This window comes from Drosophila arizonae, chromosome 4 (assembly GCF_054131065.1).
Source record: "Drosophila arizonae isolate 15081-1271.41 chromosome 4, UAZ_ARI_1.0, whole genome shotgun sequence".
NCBI lineage: Eukaryota > Metazoa > Arthropoda > Insecta > Diptera > Drosophilidae > Drosophila > Drosophila arizonae.
Genome location: NC_142924.1, coordinates 5,200,824 through 5,228,775, shown reverse-complemented (window position 1 = coordinate 5,228,775; position 27,952 = coordinate 5,200,824). Strand labels below are relative to the sequence as shown.

Below are 27,952 nucleotides of genomic sequence, written 5' to 3'. Positions count from 1 at the left end.
GTAACAGTAACAGCAGCAGCAGCAACGGCCACCGACCGAATGTGCTCTCTGACCAGCCAGCAGCTGTCGCACAGGCCTTGCACAGTGGGCGCTCCAGTGTGAAATGTATCAAGTGCAATTGCAATAACTGTTACTCTCTTCAGCTCTTTCTCTCACTAGAAATCTGCAAAGCTCTTTATAAAGTCAACTAAAACATTTAAGACACATTTCCAAACGTTTTCCAATATTAATTATTTTATTTATTTTTTCCATCCCTCCCTCTTAGACTATAAAATCAATTTAAGAGTCTACTAAAATATTAATAAAATAAATGCAGCAAGAAACATTTAGCATAACTATTTGTTTTATTTATTTATCTGCATTTCATTTCAGCTTAACAGCTGACCACTGTGCCACTGAGTTTCTACATTGCTCACACACACACACATGCACTGAGAAGCATAAGTATGTAATTGCAAGTATGTGTGTATATATATGTGGGGTTGTTGCTAATGGAACACAATTCACAGGGCGGCTGCTGCTGCTGCAGCCTGTAGGCAGAGACAGAAGCAGCAACAGAGGCAGCGACAGACGCAGAGGCAGAGGCACAGATAGAGAGAGGCGCAGAGCGGCATTTGTACTTAGTCGTCTGCTGTCTCCTTCTTTGTCTGCATGCAAGAATACAACTAAAACGACAACAGCAACAACAAAAGGAAAGCATACAGCAAATAGCATTGAACACAGCCCAGACAAAACACAACACAGAGAGCAACTGGCGTCGCGACGTCAGCGTCGACGTCGGTGTCAAAGTCCAAAGCTGCAAAAAGTTTTTTTTATTTTTTATTTTATTTTTTTTTTTTTTTGGCGCGGGCGACAACCCGTCGCAGTTAGTGCGTTGGAATATTCGCATAAATTTAAATGTGCGCCCACAAAGCAAGAACAAGAACAACCACCACAGTTCAAGCTGGCCTGGGGGGACGGGGAGAGTTGGGGCTACAAATGCGTTTTATGGGGGTTGCTTGGCTATTTGGATGCTGCCTGCCTCTGAGGGGAGGAGGAGGTGGAGCACAAACAGAAAGTAGTAAAAATCGCAGCAGACAACAGTTAAATGTGTAAGCGAGCGAGAGGGAAAGAGAGCACATTAACAGAAGCCCTCTTATGGAAGCTTCCATTGCACTCGCACACGCTACACTTACGTATTTCAATTATAGATAGGCAAGAGGCAAAACTAAAAAGAAAATACAAATATTTCCGTCTAGACTGGAAAGTAGATAAAAATATTTGTACCAAAAGAAATTACAGCAGCAAAAATGTTTAAGTAAAATTGCGGTAAATTATGTTGCAATTGCATAGGAATTCCCGATAAGGAAATAACTGCAGTGTGGCCAGGGCGAACATAAAAGAGGGAGAGAGACAGAGAGAGGGGAATTTTATTGCTACAACATTAAACGGCCGTGTTGCGGATAAGATAACGGAATTGAGTAACTCTCCCAAAAAAGCAAAAAACAAAAACAAAATCATGTTGGCATGTTCAAATTCAATTTATAGCGATGCACACGGAACAAATTTCAAAGTGTTAAAATAACAGCTGCTAAAAGAGCAAAGGAAAACCCCGAAACAAAAACACAAAAATAAAATACTATTCAGAAGTGCAAAAGAGAGAGCACATTTAATATGTATTTTAATAATAGATTGTTTAAATATGTTGTTGATTTTTTCACTTTTTGTTTTGTTATTGATTTCACTTTTTTCATAAATATTTTATGCTGCCTTTTTTATTAATACACAAATGGCTGCTGTCGACGCTGACGTCGACGTCGCTGATGCTGCTGCTGCTACCGCTGTTGTTGTTGTTGCTGTTTGTGTATAACAGAAATAGAAAAACTGTTATTGTTGTTGTTGCTGCTGCTGGCACCTGTACACTGCGCTGCCGACGTCAGCGCTGACGTTTAGCATCTGCTTTCGTTATTTTTATTTATTTGTCAGTTTCGTTTGGTTCATTGAAAATTTAATTCACACCTGCAGTTTTCAACAAATTTTTATGGAATTTTCAACACAATGCATGCAACAAAACGCGAGACAAGAAAAAAACAACAAAAAACGAGAGACGAAACGGCAGCAGCGCAGAATGCGACGTCGGCTTCAGAAGTTGTAAAACCGGATTTTCTTTTTGGCGCTTAGTAGTTTTTTTTTATATTTTTATTGCTGTCTCAGTTGTTGCTGCCTTTTGCACTTTGTTTTCGATTCGATATTGAAATGAAAAACCAATTTTTGATTGAGCACAAGCTGCTGTTGTTGTTTTTATATATCCCTATCCCGTTCTTTTCCACATATTCGCTCGGACTCTCGTGTCTTACGCTCTTCTGCTTGTTCTTCTAGTTGTTCGTTTGCCTTCACATTCCATAGAACGCTGCCATTTGTTTACCCGCCGTTGCGGCGGCGTCGCTGTTCCGCTCTCTTCCTCTTCTTCTTACTCTTTCACTTACACTTGCCCTGCAGCTGGCGATAATAATTTCGCAAGTATTTGCGTGTTGACTTTTCAGCTTTGCTCATTAATGATTTACTAATATTTTATTAATGCACAACATACAGATGTACTTGCACACAAATACACTCACACACACACACAAACACACTGGAAACGCGTCGCGCAATAGAAACACGCAATGTGTTGAAACACACAACGGCAATAATATAATTTCGTCAAACCAACATTTTTTAGTTAGTTGAATTAATTTTAACAACAAATTTGGCGTCCATTTGCGTTTGTATTTGCTTAAACCGCAGACCGCGCGTCCAACTCGTTCAACGGTTTTTTTTCGACTCGCTTCGTGCACACTCCGCCAAGAGAGAGGCGAACATCAACAGTGATGAATAATAATCGCATACATGTTATTTCACACACATATGAAACCGCTCTCACGCATTCACGGGTAGCAGTTTGTCAATTAACCCACATTAGCATACATCTAAATACATTTTTTACTTATGAAATAATATCAACATATTTTATTTAATATGTTGCTTTTATCATAGTTATATATATTTTTGTTTTTATATTAAAGTAATAAAATATTCAAACAGTCACGGCTATTCACAAGTGGCCGTCAGTGCCACTCTGCGCTCATCTCTAGCCAGACGTAAGTGTGTGTTAGTGTTTACCAACAGCTTTGTTGTTGTTCTCAACGATAAGTTACTCTCCCGCTCGCGCGATTGTTTCTGAGCAGGTCTGTTAACTTAACAGCGCGCTCATTTTATGTTAAGTCTTAGCGGCAAATATTATACAGATTAATAATCGTAATTAGATTAGTTAATTATTTATAAGCTTAATTAATATTATACTTAATAATTATAATGTATTTATTGACTGCAGTCATATATCACTACTAACTTAATTTTTACAGATTATAAATATCAAGCAATCCACAATTTAACAGTCTGGCAACATCGCCAGCTGAGCGTGCCAAACGTATAGAATGGAAGAGCGAGAGACAGCGGTAGAGCCATTTACAATTGTATAGCATGCGAGCGGCATGTGAATAACATAATTCCCACAAAGCAAAACATACACAAAACACAAACAACAAGAACAAAAGCAAAGACAATTGAAAATTTTCGGAGAGGGTCTTAATTAGCCGACAGAGCTAATTATAAATAAAAATGAACGGGAAATATCGTTTTTGATTTCATATGTTTATTGATTGTGAAATGTTATCAGTAATGATTAATTTTGATTGTAGAGATTATTAATATTAGCCAATGATTAATAGCGGTTCTTTGTTGTTTACACATTTATGAGACATTTAAAATTATTTTTTGTACACACGTATTAATAGTAATTGGCAATTTCGAGCAGCCCAATTCAAATGCATGGAAGTTTCGCAACATTCCACTTAAAATGCGTAAATTCCCATTAAAATTTGTTCCCCACTCGCCTATTCGCCCCACCGCAATCATACACACACATCTAGTCTCATTCCAATTAGCGATGAGCCAATGACCAGCACAGACAATAATCCACACACACATACACATATACACGCATAGTTAAATATCTGCTTTAATTCCCATCACTAACTATAAACATCCCAGCCCAGTCCACCCCCAACCCAATAAGCATATTTCCCAAGCAAATGGAGCAATCAAAAATGAAATGTTAATATTGTTTTGTTTTTACTCCACTTCAAAAGCAATTTACCGTGTTTCTTCTATTCCATTTGCTACACGCAATCTTTTGTGGCATTTCCTAAAAGAAAATACGAAAACTACTTGGAAAATTTCAAATTCCTAATCTATTTTTAGATCTAATTTATTTTTGTTTTCATTTTCAAATTACAGTTGGAGATGCGGCCCATATATAGTATACACATATATGTACATATATAGAACAGGAAACGGAAGCAAGCCCCAGGGGCGGGTACGGTGGGCGGGGTAGACTTATGTGTGAGTGTCTGTCTAGGAATTGTTTTGGTAAAATGCCGGCACAAGCCAGAGCGCAGGCGCAAGAGTGAGAGAGAGAGACAAACAGAGAGCGAGCGTACACAACAACAACAGTTGCAGAGCCACTGCAGAGTTAACAGCGCGCTACAGACTGTTGTGTGTTTTGTATAGCATGCGAGAAATTAGCAACTGAACAGTGGCTCTCAAACTGTCTTCGGGCAGTTTAATTTTGAAGTGAATTATGCGTAAATAATTGAAGAGTTTTTGCTTCGTGTGAGGGCATTTGTTTGTAGGTTTACTTAAAATGCTTTGAACTATGATTAAGAGTGAGGGAGACAGAAGAGAGACTGAGTGGAGAAGAGAGGAGTGCAGAGCTTTGAATACATAAATAATTGGGAGGGATTTTCAGTAAATGCAACGTACGCATAGAAATTTGTCAAAATAGAATGGAAATAAGTGAAATAAGTGTAAATATATATAATATATATTTTTTTTTAAATCAATTTCATTATCTTTTTTTTTTTTTTCTTCCCATTAAAATTCATTGTAACTAGTTCACACCGATTTTGAAGTTTTCAGGCTCTGGAACTAGTTCAAATGTCAGTAGCTTATTTTTTATGCACCTCCACATTCTAGAAATGAGATCTAGCTCATTTCTCATTCAGTTCTCTATTGCAAGAAGTCGTTTTAGTTTACTGATTCGTATTTACTAGTTCATTTTGTACCTATTATATTTTTGAAGCACTCATATTAGTTCACTTTCTCTGTCATTTGTTGATCTTAATTCAGCTTTGAGTGAACTTGAACTAGTTCAGTATTTCTCAAAGAACTTTCACATCTTAAAGAATTCTCATAAATTCTGCAATTCCCATAAAGAGTTAGGTTTAAAAGAACTGGCAGTAGTTCACTGACTTTAGTTCACTAGTTCGCCCTTCAATTTTCCCATTTTGCAAAACATTTTGAATAATTTGAAGAGCTTTTGCTGCAATTGAAAGCAAATGCCATTAACAATTTGGGATTGCTTAACAAAATTAACTATGAGATCTAGACAAAGCGACATTGCAGACATTGAAATATTTGTCGAGATATCAGAATGAAGAGCTGCCAACTAAATTTATGTCGGATTTAAAATGCAAAGAAGAAGAAGAAGAAGAAGGGAGAAACAGCGACAGCAACAGACGTTGCCATGGCTAAGACAAAAGGATGCACCAAGGACTTGCTGCCAGCCAAGCTGCTTTAATTTAACAACTTGACAAATTGAATATATGCATATACATAGATACATATATATATTTAGTGTATATACATATATATTGAGTACATCTAGTATACAAAGAGCTCAAGTGATGAAAAGTTTATAGACAATGGGCTGAGTTTGAGCCTGGCTAGCAGCACTTCAAATAGGCGAAAAATGTCTGCAAATTAGCCTGGTCGGGGACTCAAGGCAGACAGTAAAGCCTAACTAATGCGGACGCTTGATAGTCAAAAGAGTTCATACTCTTACGTAACAGTTAAAACAGTATTAAGAAAGTTCGCTTTAGAACTTTTATTTTATATATAAGCTCAGCATCAGAATATATTTTATAAATATTTTTGACATATGGGCGTACAGAGATTGAAGATATATATTGTATAAAACACATACAAACTGAATGAAAATTTACATTTTATTTTACATATGACAATAAAAATCCATTCGAAATATCTAGTTCCGAATAGTTCTCTCAAGCACGTAGAGTCCATAAAAGTTCTCAAAGCACTTTCAGCTCCCTACCAGCTAGTCTCCACTGTAGTCAGCTACGAATGGGCCCAATTCGACTGTCCTCGAGTTATTAGGCAAGGACCTTCAAATTAGCCCAACTACAGGGCACGATAATTGTGCATGGCCCCGGCAAGCAAATGAACAGTGCAGCATTTGGGGTTTTCTGCCAGTATTTTCTTCAGTTTTTTTTTTTATTACTTCCGATTTGGGAGGCCCAAATGTAAACAGAAAATGGGTAAAAAAAAAAAAAAACACACACAGCTTATGGCCTATTACAAATGCAGCGCACGACCCGAGAGACACATAAAGCCCACATACTTTTGGCCCACAGCTAAATTAAATAATAAATAAAAAACAACAACGAAAATCAAATGAGCTACCGAATCCAGCGGAACGTGCCATGGTCAATCATGACTTGGTCCGATTTATCAGATTCTGTTCGATTTCTGACGTCGGCGCTGGGCTTTGGACTATAAAAGCGACAACTAGTTGGGCTTACAAATCATATCAGTTTGTCATACACAAGCAGTAACAACCCAATCCAAAATCAAGATGTTCAAGTTTGTAAGTAGCTCCAAAAGTGAACCAGTTGAGCAGGATAATGGAACTAGTGAAGGAAGTGTGAAAATAGTTGTGACTATAAGTTCCTTCATAGTGATTTGACTGAGGTTATATAGTGAATTCGATTGGAACTAGTTCACAATGATCAAGTGTGATCAATTATTATATATGAACTTTTCATATAACAATTGGTGTGAATAATGGAACTAAAAAATCGCATAGCAAATCGAAATAACATTTCCACTACATTTGTTCAAATCAACTAGTTTAATGTTGGAAAAAATTTGGAACGACATTAGAGCAGGAAATATTAGTTTGTAGGAGTTACAATAGGAGAATTACTTATAAAAAAAACCGGTGTACTGGAACTAGTTCATTTAGTTGGTTCTTTTGAACTAGTTTATTGGACTAGTTCTTTTTAGCTAGTTCTGGTCAACACCTTAAATTTATTGTTCAAAAGAGCTAGTTCATTAAACTAGTTCTTTTGATCTAGGCCATTGAACTAGTTCTTTTGAATTAGTTCATTGAACTAGTTCTTTTGAATTAGTTCATTGAACTAGTTCTTTTGAACTAGTTCACGCATTCAATGCCTTTTCTTTATTGCATAGGGCTTGCATATTTTTACCTGCTGCTCCATTGAACCACTAGTTCATGAACCATTAACTAACTACTCTCTCTCCATTCACAGTTCGCTCTCTGCCTGTTCGCCGTTGTCGCTCTGGCCGCCGCCAAGCCCCAATTCCTGGCCTACAGCGCACCCTATGTGGCAGCCACGCCCTATGCGGCCGCCTACACCAGCGGCGTTTACGCCTCGCCCTACACAGCCGCCTACACCAGCGGCGTGTATGCATCGCCCTATGCCTACAGCGCGTATCCCTACAGCTCCCTGTACCTGAGACGTTGAGGATGATCGCGACAGAGCGCGCACTCACACTAGCGAGTGAACACTGTACCTGGCTTGTTGATGACCCACATTGAAATTAAACTGCAATAAAACGAGAGAATTTCACGACTATTTGACTGTCATTTGGCTTTGAGCTATCACATTGATGTGACAAACATTCTTTTCAGCGGGAAATTCGAGTGGAAAATGAAAAGGGCAAAGAGAAAAGGCAACAACAACAAAAAAACGCAGCGGGCGGTATTTTCCTCTTTCATCTTCTTCTGCTCTTTGTAAAATATTTACGATGTTGCTCTCTCTCTGTGTGTGTGCGTGTGTGTGTGAATATTTAGTGCAATTTGTGCAGCCATCAAAAGCATGCGACTCGTATATCATGCCAGGAGAAGGCGGCTGGCGAGCGGGGCGTGGTGGGGGCGGTAGGGTGCGTAGCTAGGGATCAGCTGTCGCTTGCATGCGTCGCCTGCTAAAATGTGCAAAATTATGGCAACTAAGTTGCTGCCTGCTGTCCCGAACACGCACCATACACGCACACAGCAGCACCCACGCCACACACACACACATACCAACACAAACAAGCTCTATCGGCCGCCTTTTCTCTCCCTCTCTTGATTTCTACACGCGCATCAGCGTCATTTGCATATTTTGCGTGGCATGCTTTTAGGCGCATTGTGCACAGTGGCACAGAGCGCAAAAAACAAATAAGTAGAAAATAAAAAAAAAAAATGGGCTAAACAGATCTAAAAGCAAAAACAAAAAAAAAATTGTTTAAATAAAAAAAATTACATAAAATAAGCTACACAAAAATATGAAAAATATATACATACGTATTGTTAAAAATATTTATATATGTATATTACACTGAATAGACAAAAATGTATAACTTACATGAGAAATCTAAAAATTTCATTTACATATATATTTAGCTGCTCTTCACATTTCACTCATATTATCAATTCCACTGTGTAATTTAATTTCTATTTGTTTGATTTGTTCTTTTTCTGCACGATTTTCCATTTGATTTGATTTCACAGCAATGAAATTTTGCTCTTTAAATATTTTGAGACAAAATAAAAAAAAAAACAGTTGAAGCTGAAGCCCAACGACCAAAGTTCTTATTGAATTTAAAGCTTTCATGCATATTTATAATTTCGTTTCTATTTTTCCTACTTATTTCTTTCCTTCAATTTGCATTTCAGATTTTATTTCTTATTTGATTTTCGTTTAATGTCCGCACAGAGGGCGGTTTGATAAGTATATATGTTATATGAGTTGTTATATTATTGTATGAGTTGTGTAGATTTTTTATAAGCTTTCAAAACTACAAATCATTTATTATATATTATCATATATTTATCCAATAGGTCAACTTAACTATCTAGCTATTTATCTATTTAATACCTTATACTCTCCATCTACCTATCATTCTATCTATCCATCTGTATCTATATATCTATCTATATCTATCTATTTGTCTATCTATCTATCTATATCTATCCATCCAACCATTTATCTGTCTATATCTATCCATCCAACCATTTATCTGTCTATATTTATCTATCTATCCATCTATCTATCTCTCTATCTATCTATATCTTACTATCCATCCTATATCTTATCCTGGTATGCTCTATAATATCTGTGAATAATATATTTATCCCCTTTTTCATTTTAAGTGATATAACATTGCACTAACATTTAGTTAACATTTTACGCTGACAGCGCATTTCCTTACGTCTTCAGCTTATCCATTAGTTTCCTTCCTATTTTCCCCCTAGCCATTTCTCTGCTTTAATATTTTCCTAGCTATAAAATGTCTGTTGATATCTCACTTTCAGCCTGTTTTTCCCACAGATATGTCAAAGTTGGTTTTATTTTTCCGAGAGCTGCTTTACAAACTTTTAGCTTAGCGGTAAGCAAAACACAAAAAAGACAAACTAATGAAAAGTTTTGCTCAACTTTTGGCCCACTTTTGTTAGCAGTTGCCCAAGAATAAAAAAATAGCTCCACGCTTGGCTTTTAGCCGCCATCTTATGGTAATTACCCATCAGCGTATGCGACACTTTTGCGGCAGCTTAAAAAAACACACACACACACACAAAAGTTTCCAGCAAATTTTTACAGGTGTCGAAAATTTTCCTTCTGTTTTCCTTCCCTCGGTAAATCAAATTTGTGACCCAAGCCGAACAAAGTGCTGGAGGCGTGTGAATAGGACACTGACCAGCCGTCCATTTGTCCATCTGGCCAAAGGTCAAGCGTCGAGGCGTACGCCCACATCCACGCCCACGCCCATGCCCACTCACAGTGTGCGACAAATATTTGCGTGGGTGACGTGCAGCAATTGCTCGAAGTCTATTCCCAAGCTCCAGTCACAAAAGACAAATTCTGGCACAATGTTACAAAAATGCCGTTAACACACATTCCCACGCACACAAACACATACTCACACACATACAAAATCATCCTTTATTTACCCAAGCTAACTGTTCATTATCAGCATCCATCGTCGGGCGCAATAGCTTATGTAGTCCATCAATGTCAAACTTACCTGCAAGAGAAAGAAAGAGAGTGTGAGCGAGAGGCAGAGTGAGAGTGAGAGTGAGCTGATGCATTACAGATTGACTGCGATAGAAATGCTAAATAAAGCCAAGTGTATGAACGATGTGTGTTAATACATAAATATTAAATATGCCTAAAAAGCATTGAAAACGGGCGCAGCTGCCATAGGGAATACCCTCAATAAAAAAACAGTTACTTTAGCTTGGAAAAGAAGCAGAGGGAGGGCAACATTTCACCTGATAAATAATGGAGTTCAAAACAATTTTCAAACAAATTTTAGATAAATTCATACAGTAATATTTTAATCGGAAATTAATTTATCTAAAATTTAAATTAAATTTTTTATTTTAAAATAAATATTAAACAATTCCCAGCAGTACTACAGTAATAACCTTGCAGTCAGGCATTACCGACTGTAGAATACTTATTCACGGCCCAAAGTTATTTAGAATCATTTTCGGCTTGGCCACGCCCCCAATTCGTATCTCTATATATGTAGCTCTAAAACTGTACAAGATGCAGTTTCACGCCCCTAGTGGGCATATATATATCTATATCTATAAAAATTCTCTTAACCTAAAATGACATGACTTTAATGTAATCGATATTAAAATATATTCCTAAATTACCCAATGATGTATTTTCCTTCATATCACATTAATAAGCCATCATCAGGCTGATTGAAAAAGTTATTCTATTAACCATAAGCTCTAATCCTTCAACCATAATCCCTATGCAAATCTGAGCTTTCACAACCATTTTTATTCAAATTTGATATACTGTATCAATAGGGATAACAAAAATCTGGACTGAGCAGATCTTGACTTTTCCTTTCACGCGAGAGCTTTGCAATCATGTCGATGAAAACTCATTCGAATATGAAATCAGGCATATTTATGCAAAAGGTATTTGCACACGCATAACAAATGTTGATGCCAGCTCATACTTTTGTTTTTTTTTTTTTCTCTCCTCCTTTATCTTCTTATCTCGCTTGCCATATTCCCTACATTGTTGTTGATTTTCGTCGCATTTTTTTTTTTTTTTTTTTTTTTTGCATTGTTTGGCAATCAAGCTAAGTAAATGTCGCATATCAAATTTATTTCTCTGTGTGTGTTGCATAATATCACTTGTATCAAATTAAAATGCTACGACTCGAAGTGTGAGTGGGTGTAGGTGGGCGTGGCAAATACTCAAACGCCAAGTCCCAGTTCCATCAGAATCAACACGAGAATCTGTAGCTAGACAATTCTCCAGAGCTGAGCCAGAACGTCGATGTGTTCGAGCCAAATAGCTGTGGGAATCGAGCGCTTACTTTGCAGCAATGCTTGCTAGAGATTTGCACATTTTTTAAGTGTTGAATCAGTTGGGAATTACAAATGGAAAACCGAAGAAAAACAAACATGTAAACTCTTTTTAGCTCTGAAATAATTATTGAAAAAGTAATGCAGATTTATATATATACTTGTATGTCTAAAATGCATTTGCTCTATAGCTCTTTGAGGGTTAAAAGTTCAATTAGAAGGAATGTAAGCTGCTTAGATACCCTATAATTAAGTTTTTATACGATACTTCTCTTTTGGGCAATATTATGAGAGAGGTCAATGACCTTGAGGGGCCAATGACTTTGAGGGGCCAATGACCTTGAGGGGTCAATGACCTTGAGGGGTCAATGACCTTGAGGGGTCAATGACCTTGAGGGGTCAATGACCTTGGGTTGTCAATGACCTTGCGGATCAATGACCTTGCGGGTCAATGACCTTGCGGGGTCAATGACCTTGCGGGGTCAATGACCTTGCGGGGCCAATGACCTTGCGGGTTCAATGACCTTGCGGGGCCAATGACCTTGCGGGGTCAATGACCTTGAGGTGACAATGACCTTGCGGGGCCAATGACCTTGCGGGGCCAATGACCTTGCGGGCCAATGACCTTGCGGGGCCAATGACCTTGCGGGGTCAATGACCTTGAGGTGTCAATGACCTTGCGGGGCCAATGACCTTGCGGGGCCAATGACCTTGCGGGCCAATGACCTTGAGGGGTCAATGACCTTGAGGGGTCTATGACCTTGAGGGGTCAATGACCTTGGGTTGTCAATGACCTTGCGGGTCAATGACCTTGCTGGGTCAATGACCTTGCGGGGTCAATGACCTTGCGGGGCCAATGACCTTGCGGGGTCAATGACCTTGAGGTGTCAATGACCTTGCGGGGCCAATGACCTTGCGGGGCCAATGACCTTGCGGGGTCAATGACCTTGCGGGGTCAATGACCTTGCGGGGTCAATGACCTTGCGGGGTCAATGACCTTGAGGGGTTAATGACCTTGAAGGGCCAATGACCTTGAGCGGCCAATGACCTTGCGGGGTCAATGACCTTGCGGGGTCAATGACCTTGAGTGGTCAATGACCTTGCGGGGTCAATGACCTTGAGTGGTCAATGACCTTGCGGGGTCAATGACCTTGAGGGGTCAATGACCTTGAGGGGTCAATGACCTTGAGGGGTCAATGACCTTGAGGGGTCAATGACCTTGAGGGGTCAATGACCTTGACGGGTCAATGACCTTGACGGGTCAATGACCTTGCGGGGTCAATGACCTTGAGGGGTCAATGACCTTGAGGGGTCAATGACCTTGAGGGGTCAATGACCTTGACGGGTCAATGACCTTGACGGGTCAATGACCTTGACGGGTCAATGACCTTGACGGGTCAATGACCTTGACGGGTCAATGACCTTGACGGGTCAATGACCTTGACGGGTCAATGACCTTGACGGGTCAATGACCTTGGGTTGTCAATGACCTTGCGGATCAATGACCTTGCGGGTCAATGACCTTGCGGGGTCAATGGCCTTGAGTTAAGTAGTTAATTTTATGAATATCTTCTAAAATACCGAGTAAATACTAGTTTGACTTTTTGAATACCCTGTAATACTAGTTATTGTTGTGATAATCTGCTCAAAACCCCTGAAATTATGGCATGCTATCAAATTATGCTAGAATATTAGAACTCAGTTCTATGAATAAGAATACACAGGTACACAACTACTTGAATACCCTGTAAGCTATCAATTTGCAAGTATTTAAAGATTACATACACAACTAAATTTGAAGCAACTTCAGCTTGATTTGAGCCTGCCCCAAAAATTCAATTATATAATGCAGAGCTCTTAGCTCAGAGGTCGAGCGCATAAATCACTTGAGTTTAAATAATTGCAATTATCAAATTGCGCTTGATTAATTGCCCGCGTAAAGTCCAATTAATTGTTCACAACGATAGAGCTCCCTTCCCTTCACCCGCCCCCCTCTCTCGCTAAGCATCGCTCGTTTGTCTTTGGTGTCAACGGCGGACGCCGCTCAACAAGTAAATGGAAGGCCGGTCTAGACCCGCGAAGCACTTCAAAAGGCGGTTTCAATTTTCATAAAGCGCCGCGATGCTTTTGATAAAACACGTTTAGCCCGTTGTCAGGTCAGTTGGGCGACCCGTCATTTATTAACAGCGGGCCGGTGTGCAGGGTCGTGGCACATTAAGAATTCATTGCTTAATAATGTATATATGAATGAAAAATATAATGATAATAGCGGTGAAAAGGGGAAAGGAAATTGTTGTCGAACCTCGGTTAAAAATGCACAGCAACAATTTCCGTTTCCGTTCGCCCGCTGAACGCTTCAGCCTCAATTGTTGCTGCTGCTGCTGCTGCTGCTTCTGCTTCTCCTGACGACGTTTGCGCAACATTTGCGTGCTTTTTGGCCAGCTGATAAATGTTTGGCCTATTAAGGACACAAATCAAACGGCCGCCTCACTTGACTTTTGCCAACTCAACTTGATTCAACTCGATTGCCAATTTACACATACAGATAGACACTCACACACACTCACATATACACACTCCCGCTTTCATGTCTGGCGTTAAATTGAATTCTCTGGAGATAAGGCGAGCTCGTCGCATCTGCCACGTTTTTATTATTGACTGCGTTTAACGTGGCGTATAATCGATTTTTATATATAGATATAAGAAAATCGCTCAGCCAACACGTAGTACACGCCGCGAGCTCAACACGTTTAACTAACTAACCAAAATCAATTGCCGCGCTACAAAAAACCAAAAAACGAATAGAAAAACCTGAGTTAATTTTCCACACTTTTCTCCGTTCCTTTTTTATTTAAACATATGCCGTGGGCCAGCGACTGGTCAACGTACGTCAAAGCCCACACGAAGGTCGAGCTGGGGCAAAACATAAGCGTGTCTATTGATTTTTACGGAATTTACAGGGTATTCAAAAGTGAAAAGTGTGAAGGGCTTCTAGAAAGAACTGAATAATTAGAGCCATTAGCATGAGTTTTCAGAGGAAATTTTATGGAAATTAAAAGTCATAATATTCTTATACCAAAGAATTTAGTTATATTTATTAAATATATATTGTATTAATAATCTGTAAATAAAGAACTAAAAAATTGAATACATCTCTTCTTTCTGTTAATATATTTCACGAAAATATAGGATATTAAAAGCGCTTCACTTGTTAATTTAAGAAAATAGAAAACCTATACATTATCACTAAGAAAGACAACTACTAGGAGGGCAAAAAGACCATAAAAGAATAACTGGGGAAGGTAGAAGCATAACATCGATATAGTGTTGTTGTTTTCTTTCATTTTCTCACTCTGTTGCCTTTTCTCTTTTTCCCTTTCTCACTGTCGTTATTGAATTCTTTCCTTATCTCTCCCTCATTCTTGCTCTACATTTACCTATTTCTCTTTCTTTGTATCTCTCTCTCCCTCTATCTCATTCTTTCCACCAGTCTCCCTCTCTCTCTCTCTCTCTCTCTCTCTCTCTCTCTCTCTCTCTCACTCTCTCTCACTCATTCAACCTGTCTCTCTCTCTCTTCCTCTCTCAATATCTCTCTAACTATCTATGCCTTTCTTCCTTTTTGTCGTTATTCTTTCAAGCTGCCTTCTCTCAATCTTTCTCTCTCTTTGCCGTTTTCTTCCGCTTTCTCCACCATTTACACTAATCTTACCTCCAAACCAATATACTCTTTTCATTTTAAGAGTGAGTAGCTTAACTACACTTATCATTCCTCAAATACCAATCAGCAAACAGTCTCGCTTTAGGCTCATCTCTCTCTCTTTCATTGCACACATACACATATGCCTTTTCTCGTTTTTCAATTATCCTCCCATTCATCGCACATTAAAAAGAATAGCTGCAGAATGCATAATTGGCCAGTCGAATACTTCGCGCGCTTTAGCTCAGCTTTATTAAACTAACGCTACCTACATATACATATGTATATATGCATATATACATTATAAATATATTTCCATTAAAAACGAAGGCAGTTGAATGCACTTAATTATGGAAAATTGTTAAATAAATGCGAGGCAACAAAGCTGTCAATAATATGGCAGCAGCAGCAGCAGCAGCAGCCGAAGCAGACCGAGCTGAGCCCCGGCAACAAGCGTACAACATGGCGTATAAGTAACCGCTTTTATTGTCATTTGCTGCGCCACTCAATAAGCCAAGCGATGGAGAGAGAGAGAGAGAGAGAGAGAGGGAGAGAGGGAGGGGAGAGGCGTGACTTGACTTGACTTGGCCTGGTCAACAATGTCGGCCACATGCACAGCAAACGACCTCAACTTGAGTTGAACAGCCAGCGGGGGGGGGGAGCAGTAGGCGGCGGTGCGGTGTGGCTTTGAATGCAATTATGTGCAGTGCATGCAGCTGATGTCGTGGAGTGGGCGTGGGTGTGGGTGAGGGCATGGTCAGCAGGTAAGTAGGCCAGCATAAATAAATAAAGAAGAACCACGCAAATATATATACACAGATATATTATACTATATATATAGATTATAAATATTGTCATTTGCATAAAACGTAAAGCAATTGCTGATTGAGTTTTTCAAAGACGTTGGCAAGGTTCAAGGACTTGGCCAAGTCTCTCATCCGTGTGTGTGCGTGTGTGTGTTAGTGTGTGTAAATAAAGATTATCTGCGCCTGTCATGTGCTGCGCATTTTTATGTTAATTCTACAGCAACAACAGCAACAGCAACAACAACAATGGCAACAACAAACAATGGCCACAAGCCAAAAGCCAGCGCATAAAGGCCAAACATGAATTGCCACTTGAGGGCGTGGCTGAGCCAAGCCGCAATTGGCAGCGCCTAATCCAAAATGCCAAAGCACGCACATATGTAGATGAAGATGTATGTATCAAGAGAGGGAGAGGGAGAGGGAGAGGGAGAGACACATACACACATATATATTATATTAGATTTCTTAAGAATTTTGTCGTCTTGCATCTTAACTTTTGCTGCAATTTTGCTTAGGGCTGAGCGAGCTTTAAGCTGCCTCAACTCGCACGCCCGCCCGCCCCTCACGTTGCCCTCAAGCCTCTCTCGTGCTCACAGATTGTTTATAAGTATTTGAAGCATCCTTAAGTAGCTATCCAAAGTATCATAGCCACAAGTAGTTGCTATTTATGGGCCTTGTTTAACATTTAATTGGACTGCTTTCACAACTGGGGAAGGTGAATGGGGGGAGTACTTCGAAAAGTTTTTACTATCAATTTAATCAAAATGTCTATATAAGACATGTGTGCTATAGTGTGTATGTATGTGTATCTGTGGACACAATCTGAGTGCTCTAGGTATATGAAAGACTTTCAAATTTGACTACATATTCTATAAATGTATAGCTAGAGGATTTTTGTGTCGATATATTATTATATATGTATATCAATATATCAAATATATGAAATATCCGTTATAACAACTCTGCTTATAGCGTCTGTGCGGTTATTGCGACAAAAATTCTGAACCCCGGACAAACTTATAGGTTTTATTATAGGTTATACCATCTTCCACTTATAACGCCGATCCCTTTAACGTCGTTATAACCGGATACAACTGTATATATCTTGCATATTATATGCAGGAGTTAACTGTACATAAACACATACATAGACAAATATACATATGTATGTACATGCATATCTTTCCTATTTATATATCAAGAAGTTCTCTCCACATTCTACCACATCTAAGCTCTTCTTGACCCACTTAATATGTATTTAATATCCATAATGCAGCTGTGACATGATGATATATTGGTATGTATCTATATATGTACTTTTATATCTCAACTCAATATCTCAACTCAATTTCATAGTCGATCTACTTGGACTACTCGGGGTATTAATGCTGTCAATATGGCAACGTTTATGACAAACTTGGCTACAATGATGGCAAACAGCATCGTCCTAATCGAAAAACACAAACACACACACACACACTTTGACAGCTCGTTGGCCCATCTTGACGGGTAGTTAGAGTCTCTCTGTGTGTGTGTGTGTGTGTGTGTGCGCCACAAGCTAATGAGTCCATGGCGTGTCTTTAGCGTTCGAGTTAATGTTGCGCGTATTGATTTCGCTTTTGCAGCTGCCGTTGCCTCCTTTCGCTTGCCACATAATTGGCTCAAGTTGGCAGCTCGCCAGGCGGACTGCAGCATCCTTTGTGCCAGGCGCGCTGCTGCCACAATTAAGGATGAGTAGACAAAGAGAGAGCGAGCGAGAGAGAGAGAGAGGGGGGGGGGGGAGTGCCACGGCTACGTGCATGAAATGTAAATTTAATTTGCAACTTGTGCCAAAACATTTTCTAGCCACATAAGTATTACTTTTGCTTACGGCCTATTGATTTGGGCCAAACTTGACGTCATTAGCGAGTGCTGACTGTAGGTGTGCGTGTGTGCGTGGGTGTTTGGTAAACGGAAATAAATGAGATCAAATGGGTAAAGTTTACTGCGCCACATGCTTAACTAAGGCTGCGCCAAATTATCTAAATTATTGAAGTTTCATTCTAGTTCTACGAGTGCGAATATACCCTATAAGCATACACTGTTTTGGGTAGTGTATAAGCCTTACATGTAGCCTTTATGCCTGTAGCTCTCATGTTATTGCGAAAGATTACATTAACTCTCGCTCACACTCTCACTCACACTCACACTCACTCTCAATCTCGCTCTCTCTCTCTCTCTTTCGCCTTTGTTTCGCTCTCTGGTGAGCATTTGATTTTACGATTCCGCTTTGTGGCGCATCCCTAAAGGTTTCACTGACAGCTTAGCTGCGCGTGTTGACTGCCATTGCAATGCATTTCTATAGCCAGTTGCCTAGATAACCAAAGACCAAGAAATTCACTGGGGTCTGCTACAATACTGTAGCTGGTGGCATGCGAGAGCCAACAAAAGGCTTATGTAGCCACATAATGCTTTTATTAATATTAAATTCGAACTAAATTAAATTTAAAGCAAAGCCAGAGCTATGAAGAGCAATAGACGAATTTTACTAAACTTGAAGAGGACGAATACCTAATATGAAGTATATAGACTATATAGAGATCATATAAACTATATTATGACTTTATATATGTATATCCTTATTTTGTAATTTTATTTAACTTAAAGAGAGAGCCAACAAAAGGCTTATATAGCCACATAATGCTTTTATTAATATTAAATTCGAACTAAATTAAATTTAAAGCAAAGCCAGAGCTATGAAGGAGCAATAGAAGAATTTTACTAAACTCGAAGAGGACGAATACCTAATATGAATTATATAGACTATATAGAGATCATGTAAACTATATTATGACTTTATATATGTATATCCTTATTTTGTAATTTTATTTAACTTAAAGAGGCGCAAAAGCTTCTATGAAATCTATAGAATATATTAACTTAACTTTACAAAAACTTGCTACTTTTTTATTTATTCTTAGGAATTTATTATAGTCTACTTCAAGTAGCTCTTTATAATTTGAAATCTGAAAGAGTTCAGCTTTGGTTTATATATAATATTGAGAGAGAACAGAGTTGCTGGCTCTAGCGATAAGTATCAACAGCTAAATTTCTCAACAACTATTAGCACATATATTTTATATATTGTATATGTCTATGATAATCCAAATACATTCCTAACAGTCATTTCCAACCTTTCGTTTATTAATTAAAAGTGTTATCTTAATTCTTCCGAAATTCTATCGAAATTCTTCTTTCCAACACTGGCTCTCTGCTAATGACGATTGTCAACACTCCTTCAAAGGAACTCATCCCATTAACGAATTGCACAATACTGTGGCTTCTTCCTGTTCCTTTCTTATCATAAAAAAACTTTTGCAAACTAATTTGTCATACCCTTGATTTCTTTATTCCCATTCCCCATTTGAATATACCCATTTGTAATGCTTCATATATTCAATATTCTATAATCTGGCTTTGTTTCAACAAAAGTCTTGGAAAGTTCCATAAACATTCTCAAAAATGTTTCCGAATTTGTCGCATGAAATGTCTCCAATATTCTACAAACAAATCAGACATATTGTTAAAATTCTATAATCATTCTCTGATAACTGTTCAAGCTTGTAGAAATTTTGTTTAGCTTTATTTTTACCTGATAAAACACATTTTACTGAAAATTAAATAATAATTTTTTCATTTGTATTTTTGTTTAAATTATCTACGGTATTTGCCCGCCTATAATGTGCGGCACTTCAACACAGGAGGCGTTGCTTTTTCTGCCCAATTTGTAAAATTCGCACAGAATCTTGCCAAAATTGTTTTGAGTGACTGAACTTGAACTGTGCGCACTGCGAATATTATTTTAGCTGTCGATTAAGCTAGGAAAATTTGATTAAGAATAAATTTTTAATAAATTATACCAAGTGCGATTCATACGATTTTTTAAAAATTATATTGCAGTGAGTTTAAAACTCTTTGTTTTGATTTTCTTTCTCTATATATATATATATATTCTTCAGCTAATTGGACATGTCGACTGCCAAGAATCAGAAGCCCTCCGAGCGGGAGGCACAGGTGGGGGATGCTGAGAGCTCGACGAATTTGAGCTCGAGTCAGATGCAGAAGGTGTTGCCGCAGAAGACGCCCTTGCAGGAGGCCGTTGAGAACTTCATGGTCAACACTCTGGTGAAGGATGTGAAGATCACGATTGGAAAGCAGGTCTTCGAGTGTCACAGCTGTGTGCTGCGCACATTCTGCAAGTGCTTTGAGCAGACATTGCTGTCGGGCAAGGCTTTTACGCTGCCCGAGGATAAGATTTCGGCAGAGTCCTTTCTCCTCGCCTACAATTGGATGATCAGCTCGGATAGCAGCTGTCAGCGTGGCAATTTATTGGATCTGCTAGTGGCGGCCGAGTATTTGGACGCCCCGAGGCTGGTGCAGAGCGTCTATGGGGCCCTGAATGATGAGCGTTTCTTCTCGAATCTAGATGCCTTCAATTGCTTCACCGAGGCCTGCACCAAGGGCATTTCGAGTGTCGCCGATCTGATGATCGATCGCATCGGCAAATCGTTTCTCGTGTTCGTCTCGTCGGACGAGTTTCGCGAATTGAACGTAAATGTGGTGTGCACTCTGCTCAGCTCCGATTTGCTGGGCGTTCACACCGAGGTGGAGGTGTTCTACGCGGGCCTCTTGTGGGTTATAAGCGATTATACGGAGCGTAAGATGTATTTACGCCGTGTGCTAAAGTCGGTCCGTTTCGAACTGATGCCACCACCGGCTCAGCTCAATTTCGGGGATCGACTCAACGAAATGACACCGTATGCTCTGGATTTACTGTTATTTCTGCTATACGTGACCATCATCAATGCCCAGGAGCGTACGCTTCACAATCAGAATGGAATACCTCAGCGTCATCGCATCTACATTAAGGACCCGCTATGCCCCTATTTAGATCTCTTGGAGAATCGCACTGAAGAGCTGAGCGTTACGATGTTCAGGGATTACATTTTGTCGCTCGAAAATGAATTTGATGAGTTTAAAGCACGCATTGTTGAATTAGTGGCGGAAGAGGAGACGGATGAGGAGGAGGAGAATGCCGAAGAGAATGAGAATGCTAACGCAAAGGAAGGCGACGATGACGAGGAAGAGATGGAGGAAGAGCAGTGCGAAATAGATGACGATGAGGAAGAAAACGAGACTGTCGAAGTAGAGGAGGAGGAGGAGGACATCGATGTAGATATGCTGTCGGAGGAAACCGAGCAGGATGCAATTATGTAAATGTTAATATGAATAAATTTGAATTGAAATACAAGAAATGCTTGTCAATGTATTTTATTAAACTCTGATGAGGCTAAGATATAAGATGGGTGGATTTACAAATTTTCACTTCTTGACTTCCCAAATAGATTTCTACACCCAAAAATGTATTTTAAAATTTACTGTGCACAAAAATGGGTTTTAGCTCTTAATATTTACATTTAACTTGAGGATAAACCATTGAAGCAGTTTTTGAAGCTTTTGTGATGATGCTTTACCAATAATTAAACTGAAATATAGTTCTATAGTAATTTAACTAAATTTTTGGTAAAATATCTGCAGACTAGATCTGAGCTTAAGTTTCCCTTATAAGTGTAAATATTTAACAGCTGAATTTAACATGAGGACATAACAATAAGCTTATACCTCTCCTTCCTTGCTTCATTACGAACGCCATTTGACATGAGGATTAACTAATAAAGATATTTAAGTACTATTTCCTGCAAATTGTAAAATAGTTAACATTTCGTTTTGCCCATTAAGTCTAACCTGAACTTTAGTCATATGATTAACTGTAATTTCCGCTACCCCTCCCATTCACAACTAAATTTAAATAGGTTTTCATTTGGATTTCTGTGCAGCTGCAGCTTAACATGCGGATTAACCACTTGGTATTTATGCCACTTAAACACAACCATTCCAAATGGCGGCTATGCAAATTTACCAAGTACTTTAGTTGGCCAATTACGCTTTGAGCATTTCACACTGAAGACATCAAGTTAAACACGAAAAAACAAAGTACAAAAATAAAAAAATATAATAAAAATGCATTCGAGTCAAGTTTTATATTTTTTTTATTGCGCTCAGACTATGTGTGTGTGTGTGTGTGTGTGCCACGCCCCCTTTGTGCCGTCAACTCATTAAGTGGCGCGCTGGCAATGCAATGTGGGGAATGTCCTTTGTCCTTTTTACTGTTGTTTCTCACACTTTCCTCACTCTCTCTCTCTTTCTCTGTCTGTCTTCATCTCATTCTCATACTCCCGCCGTTGCCTTGGCGCCGTCTAGCGAAACTGATTTTTGTTTTAACCATTTCTTTTATGTGCCGCATATAGAGTGTCGCCATTTGGTGGGGCGCTTAATTAAATTACAGTTTCCAGCACCACCCCAAGCTACCCTTGCCTCCCCTACTCTACAACAGTTCCATGCTGTCAAGGGAACGCATATCTTTTCGATACTCGCTTCGATTTGTCTCCCTCCCTCTCTCCCCCACTTGGAGCTCAATCGTTGTTTTAATGAGTTGCTCGCTGTTGCTGCAAATGCTGATGCATCATGTTAGTTGGATGTGTTGGTAGACTCCTTGCTCCCCCCCTACTCACCCGCCAATCAATCAGATGCATGAGCATTTTCTCTCTGTGTGTATTTCCCCTTTGGCAAGCACAATCGAGCTGCGATTTAATTGAGCATTTTATATGCATTTTTATTATCAATCAGTTTTGTGAAAAGATAAGGATGCTCTGCAGTCAATGCGTAATATATTACTCTAATTAATTTGAGATGATCTGAACTGGATGTTATCATGCATTTTGTCTTTCTTCTTTGGCGTAGAGCTGCTGCTAGGCTATGGCATTCCACCATTTTAATATCCTCTTCCTATACTCTCTTTTTTCACTCTCTCTATCTTTTCCTCTATATTGATCTCTCTATCTACATGTATCTATTTTATTCTCATTCTCTTTATCACTCTCTCTCTCTCTCTTTCTCTAATTCTATCTTTTCCTCTATCTCTCTCTTTCTACTTATACTTTTCTCTAATTCACACTATTATTCTCCATCTATCATCCTATCTCTCTCTTTCTCGGCCCATCTCTCACTATCTCTCCACAATGTATCTCTATCACTATCATTATCTCTCTCTATCCTATCTCTCACTATCACTATCTCTCTCTATCCCACCTTTCCCCAGCCTATCTCTCTCTCACTCCATCTCTCCCTCTTTTTCTCTCTCGCACTCTATTTCTCTGTCTCGCATTCCATATCTCTCTTTGCTTCTAACTCTCTATGGCTCCTATTTCTCTCTATCTATCTCTCTTCCACTCAATCTGTGTCTCTCACTTTCTCTTCTCTATCTTTCTATCTCACTCTTTATTTCTGCCCCTCTTCTCGCTATCTCTGCATATACCTCTCTCTTTTTTCTTTAATTCTATAACTCCATATCCTTTCTATATCTGTCTCACTCTAAAATAGAATAATATCAAGTCAAATCATCATCCGATGATGTCACAAAACTCCAGAGCATCATCCGCCCTCTGCCCCTCATCACATTAGCTCAACTGCAATAGCAACTGTAACTGTAACTGTAACAGTTACGGCAACTGTTCATTAGCGTCGTCAAACTGGCCTTATTTGGGCCTGGCATTCAAACGAACCTTCCGTTTGACCCTAATCCCCAGTGGGCTGCTGCTGTTCACTCACCTCGATACATGGGGAACTCGCCGTCGCTGTGACTGTGGCAGAGCATAATGGGCGAGCGGCAGCGCGATGCGGCGACCATGATGCCCGTCTTGTGGTGCCCGGCAACGGTCAGCTTGGTGGCGCTGCTGGCCAAGTGGCTGCCCGTTGTGGCGGAAGAGCTGCTGCTGGGCACATTGGCTGGCAATGGATTGGCCGCCTTTAGCTGGGCAATGGTTATGGCTGCACCACCGGCACCACCTGCACCACCTGAACCACCGCTGCTAGCTGGCGTCATGGTGGCGCACACGGAATACGAGCGTGCCACATGGCTTAAGGTGCGACGTCGTATGGTGGCAGCGGCCATTGTAGTTGTTGTTGTTGTTGCCGCATTGCTGCGATAATGATGCTGCGGCGTTGAGTACTGACAATGGTGGGCGGTGGGCGTGGCCGATTGCTGCTGCTGCTGCTGCTGCTGTTGCTGTTGCAGCTGATAGGCAGGCGCGCCACCTAACGACAAATGATGCTGCAACGGCGGATGTGCGTGCTGATGCGGATGAGCATGAGCGCTGCCATATAGATTAGACGGATGCGGCGGCTGCGGCTGCTGCTGCTGCTGCTGGAAGGGCGGATGGGAGTGCTGATGCTGCAGCAGTTGGCGCTGCTGGTGCTGCTGCTGTTGCTGCTGTTGCACGGCAGCCATTTGGAATTGCTGCTGCAGCTGCTGCAACAGATCCTGCTGCAGTTGCTCATTGCTCTTGCCAGGAGCATTCTCGCCAGTCGATTGGGTCTGCTTCTGCTTCTCCCAGGGTCCGTTGTTGTCGCCGCTGTAATCCAGCTTGAAAGCGTTTCTTCAAAACAAACACACGAACGCACACACACACACACACGCACACGCACACACGCACACGCACACACTCACACACACGTTAGCTCATTGGCTGGCAACTAATTGAGGCGCCGCACGTTCGCCAGCCAAATGGGGCAACATTAAAACGCGCTCGCGTCCTGTGCCAACAGCTGATGATGCAGTCGTCACTTATTTATGAACGGTGTTGCTGTTGTTGTTGTTGCTAGTATGTCGGACGGGACCTACTTGCAAAAGAAAACTCTCATCAAACAACACGCACGAACACACACACACAGAGAGCCTCTGTGGCTTCTTCTTTTTCTTTTTCTTTTTTAATTTTTTCTTTTTATCAAGGATAATAACGCGTTCGGCTGGCACTTGCAACGCGCAACTCGACCATCTATGTTTCGCCTAAGTACAACGACTGATTGCGCCGAGCTTTGTTATCCTGTGCAAAAGCTGCCCAAGCAGTCAAAAGCACAGCCAAACGAGAGCCTGCAGCCGAGAGAGCGAGACCGAGCACGAGAGAGTGAGCGCGCGCTCGCTCACAAAAAGCACAAGCTGGACCAGTCACAGTCACAGTTTCGGCTATGGGCGGGCAACTCTGGGGGCGGCACTTTTTTTGTTTTTTTTTTTTTTCGCCTGTCTTACTTCTGTTTATGAACGTTCTTTTGCATGCAACGAGCGTATGTTTTGCCAACTCTTTCACTTTGTTTACCGTAAAAACGTACACGAGTAGAGTGAAACAGCCGACAAAACGACAGCTATGAAATGTGTGGCATAGTTAAAGGCGTGCCACAGTGGGGCAAAGCACACGAAATTGAAGTGATAAGCATCTTAAATGTAAAATGTAAGAAAATAAATTAAAGTCAAAGTCAAATAGATTTCTTGGCATTGACTGATAAGAAACTCTAGTAAAAGTCATGCAAATTGAATTCAGCCAACTCTTCTATGCGATTCTCAGTAAAGTAAAGTAAAGTAAAACTCTTGTAAAAGTCATGTAAATTGAATTCAGCCATCTCTTTTATGCGATTCTCAGTAAATTATTCAAGTAGTATGCAGACTTTATTTTTATTTTTTATTTAATTCATTTATGTTTATATTTTAATTTTTCTTTTGTGGTATCTCTTATTTATTTACGTGCTACATTCCACAGTGAAGCAATATTAAAAAAAATTGAAAGCAAAACTAATAAGAGTTTCGTTGTTCACCTTTTTTACGGGTTTGTTTCCATCTATTATTTTTTTATTGAGAAGACCGTCTTATTAAGCTAATGCAAACTCAATATCAATTAAATGCGCCTTTCTATTCGATTCTCAATCATATAGCATAATTATTATTCTATTCGATTCTCAATAGTATAATAGTAGAATTTTGTTATGTTAATATATCATTTGTACTCTTATTTTATTTCTTATTTTCGTTTCTTCTGATAATACCCACAGTGTAGACTCAAGTCATAAGCTACTCGAGTACAACCTGACGGTATTTCATATCTATTCGATTGCGCATATAGGTCAGATAAGATAAGAAATTTGCAATGGCAAAAAATAAGTACAGAAAAAAAAGATCTAGAAATATCCATGTTAGAGTAAAATACGTTGCAAATTAAATGGAATTGAAGCATTGTGCAAGTCCCCGATGCAGAATTTACAACAGTTGCCACCCACCGCGGCCGCAGAGGCGTTGAGGCAGCTTCTGGTCGTTTGGGTTCATTCACCCAAACCAGAAGACAAACACGAGGCACAGCTCGTCAGCGCGAACAGCTGCTCCTGGGAAGCCAGGAGCCAGCAGCCAAAAAGAAAAACTGATTTTCAAGAGCAGCTGCAAAGCTCTCGTAAAGCTTTCCACCCAACAAGAGACGGACGGAGAGCTGCTGCTCCTTATTGAGAAACCCCATTCGCATTGCTTCATACCTTCCTTGTTTTTGTTTGTTTTTTTTTTTTTTTTTTTTTTGATGCGAACACGCGATGCTGTGTAGTCGTAATTTATTTATATATTTGTCACTGGGTCTTTTGATAAAGTTGTTGCCAGATAATTTCGATGGCACCCACAGGACGCCCAGGTGTGGGGCATCGCTCAACCCACCCCCAAGTGATAAGAGTAGTGTGCGCCGGAGAAGGTCGATATCATAATACAAACACATAGCAGGCGCCCAGAAAAGTGCACAGCAAGCAGCCCAGCATCAAATGGGATGTTAACCATATAGCAATTGGCTCCCGGCTGGGGCGGGGGTGGGGTGGGCTGGACTGGGCGTTGGGTTATGGAGCTTTGGCGGCTGCTCTATGCGTGGGCACCAAGTCGGGCAAAAGGAAAAGCGGGAAAAGCGAGCTGGCGCTCTGATTTTGTGCACCCGCCCGCTTGTTGCGATTTCTGTTGTGCTGTGTTCAGGGGTCGGCTGCTTTAGGGGCGTTCCATTCGGTTGATGGGCCAACAAGTTGCCCTGCTTTTCGTTTATTTTTGCTTATATCATTGCCTACTTACCGTTTATATCACGATCGTGCAAATAATTACTGGCGCTGCTCTTAATGCTGATGCAATCCAATGGCGTCGGCTCGAAAATGTTGTACGAGTCGCAGGAAATGGCCTCCGCTGTTGGCATAAATATAAAGAAGAATTTGCTAACAAAATACTCTACACTCGAATTTGCTCTCCTTGAGCAAGGTACTTAGAAATCTACATAGAGTGCTCCCCAATCTTACCTAAAGTTAATACTTACTGATAAGAGATGTTTACTTTAACTTACTTATTTCACCTATTTAACTTAGTGGACTCATTATAATGAATACCAATTTATTTATTCATTAATATTTTATTTTAACCTTTTAACATTTCTTTTACAAAAGTAAAAAAAAAAAAAAAAAACAAAAAACAAAAATCAATTGAAAATAGTCCATTTTCGTATTTTAAAAACTTATCAAGATCAAATTTTTAGTCAGTTTTCTTAATATTTATGAGTCCTTAAAATTTGTATAAATTAAAAAAATAAATAAATAAATCAAACAAATACAAAAATTTGCATTATTTATTTTTATAATTTAGGATACAAATTTAAACTTTCTGATATACTTAAAATTGTTGTTTTTTTTTTTTTTTTTTTTTTTTTTATTTAAAGATTTTGTTCTATTATTTTTATTTTCAACAAACATCAGGAAAAAAAATCACCCCAAAAAATTGTTCTTAATTTTCTCGTATAAAAGAAAAATGATTCTCATAGTTGATAACATTTTTACTCAATTTTCATACAACTATTTATTTTATTCAGAAACGAATTTTCATTTTAATGCACAATAATGCCAAAAGTTTCCAGTCTTCACACTGTTTTACATCATATTGAAATTCATTTTGTTTAACATATTTTAAAGGTATACACTCTTCTTGTATATTTTTGTATGTATATACGTATATAATAGAAA

At 39.5% G+C, this 27,952-nt stretch overlaps 4 protein-coding genes across 17 annotated transcripts in view; 2 read left to right on the top strand and 2 right to left on the bottom strand.

Moving 5' to 3' along the window:
- The window catches only part of LOC108613902 (uncharacterized), a 117,157-nt gene extending 102,910 nt beyond the window's left edge, over nt 1-14,247 (bottom strand). For 4 of the 14 annotated variants that reach the window (XM_089466743.1, XM_089466750.1, XM_089466752.1 and 1 more), the window contains exon 1: nt 2,466-2,803. Coding sequence is in view for 2 of the 14 variants with exons in the window: in XM_089466756.1 (XP_089322882.1) it covers nt 13,803-13,923 (121 nt within the window). In the remaining 12 variants the exon portion in view is untranslated. Of the gene's footprint in view, nt 1-2,336; nt 2,832-13,802 lie in introns of those variants that run through there. The other 10 variants (XM_089466755.1, XM_089466754.1, XM_089466744.1 and 7 more) reach the window with 8 other exon arrangements.
- Nucleotides 6,604-7,757, top strand: LOC108613906 (uncharacterized). Its single transcript, XM_018007692.2, has 2 exons — nt 6,604-6,745; nt 7,431-7,757. Exons 1-2 carry the CDS (start codon nt 6,734-6,736, stop codon nt 7,644-7,646), a joined length of 228 nt encoding a protein of 75 aa, XP_017863181.1. The 5' UTR covers nt 6,604-6,733; the 3' UTR covers nt 7,647-7,757.
- Nucleotides 7,443-27,008, bottom strand: LOC149269036 (uncharacterized). Its single transcript, XM_089466764.1, has 2 exons — nt 23,711-27,008; nt 7,443-10,188 (listed from the first exon to the last, which is right to left on the bottom strand). The coding sequence occupies exons 1-2, from the start codon at nt 24,387-24,389 to the stop codon at nt 10,100-10,102; spliced, it is 768 nt and encodes a 255-aa protein (XP_089322890.1). The 5' UTR covers nt 24,390-27,008; the 3' UTR covers nt 7,443-10,099.
- LOC108613904 (kelch-like protein 40) lies at nt 19,539-21,297 on the top strand. The gene is made up of 2 exons (XM_018007690.2): nt 19,539-19,941; nt 20,002-21,297. Exon 2 carries the CDS (start codon nt 20,012-20,014, stop codon nt 21,257-21,259), a length of 1,248 nt encoding a protein of 415 aa, XP_017863179.1. The 5' UTR covers nt 19,539-19,941; nt 20,002-20,011; the 3' UTR covers nt 21,260-21,297.
- Nucleotides 27,009-27,952: the final 944 nt, after the last annotated feature.